This window comes from Hemicordylus capensis, chromosome 14 (genome assembly GCF_027244095.1).
Source record: "Hemicordylus capensis ecotype Gifberg chromosome 14, rHemCap1.1.pri, whole genome shotgun sequence".
Taxonomy (NCBI): domain Eukaryota; kingdom Metazoa; phylum Chordata; class Lepidosauria; order Squamata; family Cordylidae; genus Hemicordylus; species Hemicordylus capensis.
Genome location: NC_069670.1, coordinates 12,504,573 through 12,515,125, shown reverse-complemented (window position 1 = coordinate 12,515,125; position 10,553 = coordinate 12,504,573). Strand labels below are relative to the sequence as shown.

The window sequence follows — 10,553 nt, the reverse complement described above, 5'->3', positions numbered from 1 at the left end:
GGCCAATATTATGCTGTATCAACTTCAGCAGACAGAAGGACGAAGCAATGCTCTAGTTTGGACTTCTTTCCTTCCTCAACCCTCACTTGAACAAAAGGTGTACTGTAATCATCTGGTAATCCACCTAATGGCACAGCGGGGAAATAACTTGACTAGCAAGCCAGAGGTTGCTGGTTCGAATCCCCGCTGATATGTTTCCCAGACTATGGGGGGAACACCTATATATTGGGCAGCAGCGATATAGGAAGATGCTTAAAGGCATCATCTCATTCTGCATGGGAGGAGGCCATGGTCAACCCCTCCTGTATTCTACCAAAGACAACCACAGGGCTCTGTGGTTGCCAGAAGTCGACACCGACTCGAAGGCACACTTTACTTTACTAGTCATCTGGTGCTGGGATAAAATGTACTCCCAAATAAGCCAAAAGAATAACAACAACTTATCTCCAACTCATCTTATCCTCGGATACTGACCAAAGAGAAAAGCCACCATCACCCTTCATTAAATGTTTCTGTTTGGCAGTAAAGGAATAAAACAGCAACATAAATCAAGGGATCAGTAATCGTAATATCTCCTGTAAGTACAAACAAGAAAGGAACAGAGGCCTGTCAATTTCAGTTTCCGCTCTGATGCAAAAAAAGACCCCAAGGATGGGCCGTGGTGGAGCGTCTGCTTTGCATGCAGGCCGTCCCAGGTTCAGTCCTTGGCAGCATCTCAAGGCAAGGTTGGGAAAGCCCCTGCTGAAACCTTGGAGAAGCTGCTGCCAGACAGTGTAGGCAGTTCTGAGCTGGATGGACCAAGGGTCTGACTCAGTAGAAGGCAGCGTCCTAGATTCCGGTGATCCACTGCCATAGTATAACCTGCACTTCTCCCCCAAATCATGAAGGACCTCCCTGCATGGATCTCCTTAAGGATGAGACAGACACAGGCATTGTTGTAACAACAACAATAACGACAACAACCACGACTTTGTTAGCTGCCCCATAACAAATTGTTCTCTAGGCGGCTCACAACAGAGGATTAAAACATACAATTAAAAAACATAACCCATTAACTCATAACAGACAAAAAAGAAGAAGAGAAAATACAAAAGACAGTACCAAACAGCTTAAAAACTCATTTGATACTTAGTAAAAAACCAGATCGAATCTGAAAACCCGAATTTAAAAGGCTTGGGTGAACAAAAAGGTGTTTACCTGGCATCTAAAAGAACAAAATAATGAAGCCAGGTGAACCTCACTGGGGAGGCTATTCCATAAACGGGGTGGAACCATCGAAAAGGCCCTCTCCCTGGTAGCCACCTGCCTCACCTTGTTTGCCAGGGGCACCCGGGTGTATACAATCATATTTAAAAGTCTATGTTAAAACATTTCGACCCAGCTTTCCCTGCATCATGCAGCCTAAAGCAGCTTTCAGTCTTAGACATAGAATAGCAAAGCAAACAGATCAACAAGAGGGCACTGCTGGAAATTAAAACCATCATGAATGGGGCAAAAGAAACAAATATATGAGAGTGCAACAATTTCTTCATGGTGACCCTAGCCCTTTCCTCTGTGCAAAAATACCTGCATTTTATGCTAATAGTTTGTGGGGTAGGGATAAAGGAGGGGTGATAGCACACAGAAAGCTGTAAGTGCAACACACCTATCACGTATTTCCCATCTCTGTAAGGGCAGGTATTGCCAAAAACCACTGTTAACATCCACCCTCTGAGATGGTACTGCCGGTCAAAATGTGTGGGCCTGGTGCATGGGCTACATCTAATCCAGATCATGGATGGGGATGCGTTTCCCTTCAATAACGGCTGGCAGAAGGGAATTATACACAGGGAAATATACTCTTATTATACACAGATGACATTCCCCATTCTTCATTCTTGTTAAGGCCCACAGAAATCACATTAGGTTCACTTTGAACGGTGCCTGGAGATAACACGATATGAGCAAGGACTCTTAAAGCAACTAGCCTAGGGCCAGAACCGCCAAAACATGCATGGCATGGAGCCAGAAACAGAGTCTAAGTGAAAAACAAATGTGGAAGGAAAACAGAGGATCCATGGAAAACAGAGACTGCACACCAATAATTCACATTCGGGTAATGAAAGAGAGGCCAATTTCTAGACATGCTCAATGACTGTGCCTTAGAACAGTTAGTCACGGAAACAACCAGAGGGATGGCAACCTTGGCCTTAATGCAGAGTGGTGCCCAGGACCTGGTGCGAGATGTCAGAATTGCAGAAAATAAAAATGCTAATATTATAATGCTCTTATACAAATTTGTGGTGCGGCCACATCTGGAGTACTCCAGCTATGGTATAGGATATGGTAGAACTGGAGAAGGTGCAGAAGAGGGCAACCCGGATGATCAGGGGCCTGGAGCACCTTCCTTAGGAGGCAAGGCTACAGCATCTGGGGCTCTTTACCTTGGAAAAGAGGGCGCTACGGGGAGACATGATCGAGGGGTATACAATTATGCATGGAGTGGAGAGGGCGGACAGAGAGAAACTTCTCTCTCACACACACACAACACTAGAACCAGGGGTCACCCCATGAAACTGAATGTCGGGAAATTCAGGACTGACAAGCGGAAGTACTTTTTCACACAGTGCAGAATTAATCTATGGAATTCCTTGCCATGGGATGTGGCGATGGCCACCAGCTTGGATGCCTTTAAAAGAGGCTTAGACAAATTCATGGAGGACAGGTCTAGCGATGGCTACTAGTCTGGTGGCTATAGGCCATCTCCAGCCTCAGAGGCAAGATGCCTCTCAATAGTAGTTGCAGGGGAGCGACAGCAGGAGAGAGAGCATGCACATACCTTTTGCCTGTGAGCAACCCAGAGGCATCTGGTGCGCCACTGTGGGAAACAGGATGCTGGACTAGATGGGCCTCCTTGGGCCTGATCCAGCAGGGCTGATCTTATGTTCTGTTCCGAGGACAATGGAAAACAGAAACCAAGAAAACAGGAAGGAAGGAAAACAGAGGGTGGGGATTCCAATAGCCATTTCCTGTCAAGCAGGTGTGTTCCAACCAATCAGGTTTGAAGTACAAGCGGACACTCTTGTTCAGCTCAAGGAAAAGGTCTAGGTGAAGGCCAAGAGGTGGGAGGTCATTGCTGCTAAATCAGGGCAGAAAGAGCGAAGGAAACCAGGTGAGAGAGAGACAGAAGTCCGGTTCTGTCCTGGAAACCACCTTCTGTATATCAGAGCCGCAGACTTGGAGTGGTATTGCAATTTCCTCTGCTCTTTATAGGGATACTTCTTATTATGTTTATTGTTAAATTAAGAACATAAGAACTGCCCTGCTGGATCAAGCCCAAGGCCTGTCTAGACCAGCATCCTGTTTCGCACAGGGGCCCCTGCAACTGGTACTCAGAGGAATGTTAAGCTGCCTTTTATTAAAAGTAATCTCAAGGTGGTTCACAAGATATTAAACAATATAAACTGATTAAAAATACAAATCTTAAATGAAATACTATGAAATACAAATATTAAAAATACAAATCTATTGAGGAAGTTTTTTTAAAAAACCCAGACACCCAATAAAACAATAAAAGCAGCATCAGCAGAGGCGGAAAACAGCACCCTCTTTATAGGGGGGAACTGTCTGAGAAAATTCTCCTCCTGGGAAGGAACTCCTCATCACTTTTCAGTTTCTCCCGGAGAGGCAACCTGAAATTCCTCTTGAAATTTCAGCCTTTCCCAAGAGCAGTCCTGACCTTCTCTTTCATGTGTCACTTTGGAGAAATTTCGCTACCAAACCTAGGAAACACCAACACAGGCAAACTAGATTATTTCCAGCCGTCTGCCTAGCAAAAAAATTAGCTGGGCAGCAGCTGTTAGCAATTTGCTCGGCACAATGAGCGTGCCAAGGAAAACAGGATTGCACACTTGGAGACCGCTGACATTTTGAAGAGACAGACAGACAAGACAGACAGACATTTGAGTATTTCAGGGATCTGCCCAAGAAGAAACTTTCAGAGCATCTTTAAGGACAGCAATGAGTGCTGTACAGCAAGCGAAATTTACTAGTTTCTGCAAATGAAATTTCTGCATAGCCTGGGACTGGTGTTGAAATTTCACACAAAGCAAAATTTGGAGCGAATCCCGGGATTTATGCTACAGAGAGACCGGCTGTTCTCCTGCGTCTGTCTCCGGCCTGACCTTTCACATCAGAACAATCCCGTTTCCTATGCAGTTTCCTCTCCTGCTTCCCAAGTTGCCTGTTTTCTGTCCAACGAGGTGGGTTTGCTCAGTTCTCCAGTTTCTCCGGGAGAGGAGAGATTGGAGCGGAACTCTCCCTCGGAGGGGTGGGGGGAATCCGAGAGACTTATGGGAAGAAGAAGAGCACTCTCCTCCCTGCGGAATCACTTTTATTCCCTGAAGGACTGAGCACCTGCAGCCATCTTTGCTAAAAAGATTATTCCAACTTTGATGAAGTTTGTTTCCTGACAGCTAAGAAACAAGGCCACGCTGGAACACCAGGTAGGAAGATTCTTGCTCCGCTTGCCTTTCGACTCTCTTGGGCTCTCCAGCCTTCTCCTTTGGAATGCGTGTACATCCTGATTTGCCTTTGCGGAATTTTGTCCGGTGGTAGATAGAGAGGTCTGCCGATGGATACAGACACAGCAAATGGGGACTCACAACGGGCTCCCTCGCACACTCCTAAGAAGAGTCCTGGTGTCTGCCTCTAGGCAGCTGAGGACAGGAAACTTGTAGTAGTGATATTCCAGTCTCACACCGTGAAAAGGGGAAGGGGGGGAAAGGACCCCTTTTTTCTCCCACTCCTCGAGGCCTTCTTCTGCTTTTGATATATAGTATTGGAAGGTCATTCATGACTTTGCCCCCTGAACCGGAGTCTTTTATTGTTATATAACAGGGTGATACTGGTAGATTCTGAGATGCAGTGAAGGGGGAAAGGTGTCTCTCCTCCTGCGTGAAGAATCCCCTCTGATTTTATCCATCATATTGCTCCAGCATACCCACTATAAGTGGCTTGAGTAGGCCAATTTTTGCCCCTTGTCCGTCCTCCATGTTCCTTTAAAAAAACGAAACCCAAACCCTGGCACGCTGTGTCAAGAGCCCTTGTATGTCCTAGGTTCAGTAAGCTCACGGGGCCCTTGGGGGCTTTGGAAGAAAAAGAACCCTTTTCCCTTATAACTTGTGTATACCTTATAAAAAATCCCAGACTAGATTTTTTTCCAAGTTCTTTGATGTTAGGAAACAGGCGTTAGGGAGGTCCTCTTAAATTCGGAGAGTCCTATTCCTTTAGGGTGAAGACAGGTATAACCCCATATTTAACTTGCATTATTTAAGGGGGATGTCTTGAAGTCAGGAGTCATCTTTTCTTTGGTTTCATACGGTACTTCTATGTACCTAAGGAGTTCCCCAAGAACATGGAAAATGAAACCATAATCTTATTTCTGAGTGGCCTCGTTTTCTTTGCAGTCAGATTGGTACTTAACCACTTGAGTTTGCTATTAGCATATATAGTTGATAGTAACATAGAACCTCCACACTCAGAGGCAGTATACCTGCAAATATCAGTTGCTAAGGCACAACATAGCAACAGATGAGGCTGCCTTATACGGAAGACCCTTGGTCCATCTAGCTCACTATTGCCTACACAGACTGGCAGTGGCTTCTTCATGGTTTCAGGCAGGAGTATTTCCCAGCCCTACCTGGAGATACTGCCAGGGATTGAACCCAGGACCTTCTGCATGCAAAACAGGTGCTCTTTGACTGTGCTACGGCCCCATCCCCTAAGGGGAATATTTTACAGGAGTCAGCACTCACATGCAGCCACCCATCCAAATGCAAACCAAGGTGAGCTCTGCTTAGCAAAGGAGGCAATTTATGCTCACTAAGGGACTCTCCATTTCCAGCAGGAGAAGGTTTGTGCTTGTGGGCTCTCTATAGTTGGCCACTGAAGAAAGCAGAATGTTGTACTTTGTGGATCTTTGTTCTGATCCAGCAGAAATCTCCTCATCTTATATCTATGTCCGAAAGAGCTGAAAACATTATAATTCCAAAGAAAAGAAAACCTAAGGAAGCAAAAAATTAAATAAATCCCCAAATGCCCCAATGTAACTTAAGGGAGTGGAATGTTCGTGCTTTCAGAGGCAGTTAAGAGACATCCAGGTGGGTGGGACTAATGGAACTCAGTGGCAGGCATGGGGAGAAGGAGGACTTGGGTTTTGTTTTTTTTTAAAGCAGGAAATTTCTCAGCTTGAAGAATACTCCCTCAAGACAGTCTCAACCCTTTCCACTTCTGTGGGGCAAAGATGCTTAAAACTTTGGGTCCATAACTGTGTTCTTCTGTTCACGTGTTTGTGTGAGCCAAAAGACACCGTAGGAAGAGATGCCGGTTTGTGACACACCTCCTTTCTTCCTGCAGGAGCAAAGGGAGGAGAGGCCATGGCTGGCAACCTCTCCGAGCTGGAGCCGGCCATCCAGGTGTTGGTAGACACCTACGACCAGTATGCCGGCAAGGACCTTTGGGGCAAGAGACGGAGCGCCATCCGGAAGAAGGATTTCCAGAAGCTGCTGAGACAAGAGCTTAATCACATGCTGACAGTGAGCTGATAGGCACTGACCCCTCTGTGCAGGTGGGGCGGAGGAGGCGGTGGACGGCAGGCTTGTTCAATAGCTTGTGCAATAGCCACCTGCGGTCTTCTGCAGTGAGCCCATCATGGGCCTTTCCTCATCACAAAATGCAACAATGACAAATATTTATATACCGCTTCTCAACAAAATTTTCCAAAGCGGTTTACATAAAGAAAGAACAAATCAATAAATAAGACGGCTCTCTGTCCCCAAAGGGCTCATAGTCTAAAAGGAAATGTAAGCTAGACACCAGCAACAGTCACTGGAGGGATGCTGTGCTGGGGGTGGATTGGGCCAGTTGCTCTCCCCCTGCTAAATAAAGAGAAACACCACATTAAAAAGGTGCCTCTTTGCCCAGTTATCAGGTGTTTTGCAATCCTTTACAAAATACCTTGCAATTGATTTTATGCATTTATCATATTTATATACCACCATATATCTATAGATCTATAACTAGATGGTGTACATAATCCAAATTACAATATTAATATATATATATATATATATATATATATATATATATATATATAGGAATGCTTCATGAGTTTTCATCATCTTCCTTCTTATTAACTCTGCCCTACTGCAGCTAATCTCACAATGCAGATCTTTCTGGTGGGGCTGTGTGTGTGGCAGGGGGCTTTTGTTGCCTGAGGGGGTTTCTGACTCCTCCTATAAATATGGACCCCAGCAAGCCTCCAAAAAGGAACCACACCCTGCGAAATAGCATGTTAGCAAGCATGTAAAATAGCTTACCCTGTAAAATAGTATACTCTGTGCATTGACATGTCAGAAAGCAAATGCAATAGCACACCCTGTGAAATTGTGTGTCAGCAAGGTTGTGCAATAGTGCACTCTGTACAAAAGCATCTGTGAGTGTGTCCATATTTAGATGGGAAACAATGATCAGCAACAGGCTTGCGACAGTATGCCGCCCAGCACTTCAATGGGTGAGCTACAATAAACAATAAAATGCCGCCAGTGTGAAATAGCAAGGTGCTTCATACTCTGGAGTGGTGACTATTGCACACTGAGGCTAACTTGGAAACCAACCATTAAGAAAACCCTACTCTGGAAAAAAATGATGTCCCCGCTTTTTACAGATTCATATCCCACAGTTGCAATGAAACCTTCTTTTGATGAATATATCTATCTAAACAAGGAGGGTGACACCATAAGCTTGTGCACCCCTACTCTTGATGGGCTCCATCCCTGCCTTTCACTGGCTTCACCCCTTCTATGTCCTCTTCTCACGCACAGGATACTGAGAACAAGGAAGCTGCTGCCAGACTGACCCGTGATCTGGATAAGGACAGTGATGGGAAGATTAGCTTCGAGGAATACTGGAACTTGCTGGGCGAAATTGTTCATGGACTCTTGGAATGCCGGATAGCGAACGAGAAGTAGACAGCCTAGTCTCAGCACACTTCCGGTTTTCCTTCATCACATTCCGACCTCTGAGCCTACACTTGTGTTGCTGCCTTTTCTGTGCCAGATGAAGACTTTTTTTTTAATTCTCCAAGGCATTTTAGGAAGAACTATTTGAAGTGCTGCTGTGTTTATTCAATCAACTGAAGTCACGATGGTCTTTTCATCTCAGTCCATCTCCTTTCCCTTGCTGATAGTTGCGTTCAGGTTTGGGGTAAACACGTCGGGATGCTGCGACGGCCCAACTGTGAATTCAATGAAGTGTTGCAATAAAGTCTGGAGTCCGTTCGGAATGTCGCCATGCATGCATCTCTCTTTGCCGTGATTCTTTCTGAGCCAGCATCCTGCCCTTGTTGCCGTAAGAACGTGCAAAGGGTCTTTCTGGATCACACCCAAAGCCCACCTAGTTAGCATTCTGTTTCTGCCCCTGGGAAGCTGGAAGGCAGGGGGCGAATGTGTGTCTGTTCTGCTCATCCTCAGAGGTAGACCATATCAGTCCATGGAGGTTCTATTTAGCTATCAGGGCTGATAGTGCTGGATTAGGGCTACCCAACATTGGCCCCCCAGCCTTCTGGATTACAGCTCCCACCATCGCCAAACGCAGTGGCCAGTAGTCAGGGGTTGATGGGATTAGTCGTTCAACCACAGTTGGAGGGCTGGATAGACCATGCATTTGTCTGAATCCTTTCCCTCAGCAAGTTCTTGTGGTCCACACATCTGCTGCATGTTCTATGACTTCCTCCTTTATCCTCCCTTGTCTGTGGTCTCTTTAGCCCTCTTCTCCTCCATGGATTTGTCTAACGTCACTCGGAACCCATCTAAGCTACTGGCCAGCCCCACATCCTGTGGCCCTGAGTTCCACAAACCAATCACACATTTTTTTGTGAAGCACATTATTTGGTCTCTCTAGAATCTACCACAAATCATTATGACTCTGAGTTTGAATAGTATTATGGGGAGGGGGGCGGGTTGCCTTCATTACACTCTCTCCATTGATTTAGACTTGGGGATGAGGCTGTAGCCAAGTGGAGCTCCTACGGAATGTCCTGGGTTTGATCCCTGGCAGCGTCTCCAGGGAGGGCTGGGAAAGACCTCTGCCTGAAACCTTGGAGAGCTGCTGCCAGCCCGTGCAGACAATTACTGAGGCAGACCAAGGGTCTGACTCGGTAGACAGCAGCTAGCTTCCTCTGTCCCTAGGACGTGTGTGGAGTTCTACGTTCTGTCCAGGAGAGGGCCTCAAGGACACGACCGCTATGCCTCTCAGTGGCCTCCCCATGGACCCGTGCAGAATCCTGACCACCCCTGCCATGCTCAAGCGCAACCACCAGGTGGCAGCAAGGGGAAGCTGATGAAATGAGCATTCAGCAAGTTAACAAAGCCTCTTCTGAAATGGCCTCCAGCCTCAAATGTCCTCAAAATGAGAGCTGGCAGAGAGATTCCAATTTTCTCAGTTAGTTAGCTTGTTCCCTCAGCCTCAGATACATGGGGTGGCCCATTCTCACAACACAGAATCTATTCCTATAAAATCCACAATGGCCCCAGTAGGGTCATATGCTTATTACATTCAATATTTGAGAACGTCTTCTTCACTAGAGTCCCCACCGTCCTTTGAGATCACCCAGAGAGGCTCATCTGCAGTTGCCACCAGCTCCTCCGGTGGCTACGCAGGGACGGGCCTTCTCTGTTGCTGCCCTGAGGCTTTGGAACACGTGCCCCCCCCCCACCGCTGAAATAAGAGCCTCCCCATCTCTGACAACTTTTCTAAAGTCTCTAAAGACACATTTATTCACCCAAGCTTTTGGTTTTAAATTGTTTTAAGGTTTTAATTTCTAATTGGTTTTATGTTGCCGTAAACCTCCCAGAGACGGAAGTTTGGGGCAATGTACAAATATAATAGACAAAAAAATAAATTCAACATTTATTCTGGCCCAGTAGCCATAAAACGAATACAACGTGATTAGGAAAAACTCAAGCGATTCCTGGGAAGCGATTCCTTGCATCAGCGTTTCCTACTCTGACTGAAGCCACTCCTATGCCTCCCTTCCCACTGCTGCCCGCCCTCAATATTTCCCAGAATATGAAGCCATTACAATCTCCTGGCTTGCTTTCATGAGTCACCTGGAGATGGGTTCCGATTCCTGGAAACTCCACACCAACCCTGGAGGATTGGCAACCCTATCCTGAGATAGAGAGCAAGAGGCTTTATACGCAGCCTGGCCGCGGTCCTGTGCATCTTTACTTGGGAGTAAGCCTTCTTGAGCTCAAGGGGACCGGATTCTGAGTAAACATGCACAGGACTGTGCTTTCAATGCACAGGACTGTTAGGAGCGCACAGATTTCAGTTTGCTTCTCGAATGACTGGGACGAACAAAAACAGCTGTGCCCCATTTGGGGGGGGAATCTACAGTCTAGCCGTTACTTAGATCCGTCTCCGATGAGAAGTGAAACAAATAGATATGCTGCCAGACAAAGAAGAAGTGTGTGTGTTTAAGAAAGAGAGAGAAAGGAAGAAATGCACTCTGC

The 10,553-nt window shown here is 46.2% G+C and overlaps 1 protein-coding gene and 1 long non-coding RNA gene across 3 annotated transcripts in view; one reads left to right on the top strand and one right to left on the bottom strand.

Moving 5' to 3' along the window:
- Positions 1 to 4,264, bottom strand: part of LOC128337221 (uncharacterized) — a 47,956-nt gene extending 43,692 nt beyond the window's left edge. For both annotated transcript variants that reach the window (XR_008312212.1, XR_008312211.1), the window contains exon 1: positions 4,164 to 4,264. This is a non-coding gene — a long non-coding RNA (uncharacterized LOC128337221). The remainder of the gene's footprint in view (positions 1 to 4,163) is intronic.
- A 79-nt stretch (positions 4,265 to 4,343) lies between these two features.
- Positions 4,344 to 8,333, top strand: LOC128337213 (protein S100-A16-like). The gene is made up of 3 exons (XM_053277964.1): positions 4,344 to 4,484; positions 6,397 to 6,575; positions 7,863 to 8,333. The coding sequence occupies exons 2-3, from the start codon at positions 6,417 to 6,419 to the stop codon at positions 8,007 to 8,009; spliced, it is 306 nt and encodes a 101-aa protein (XP_053133939.1). The 5' UTR covers positions 4,344 to 4,484; positions 6,397 to 6,416; the 3' UTR covers positions 8,010 to 8,333.
- The last annotated feature ends 2,220 nt before the right edge of the window (positions 8,334 to 10,553 follow it).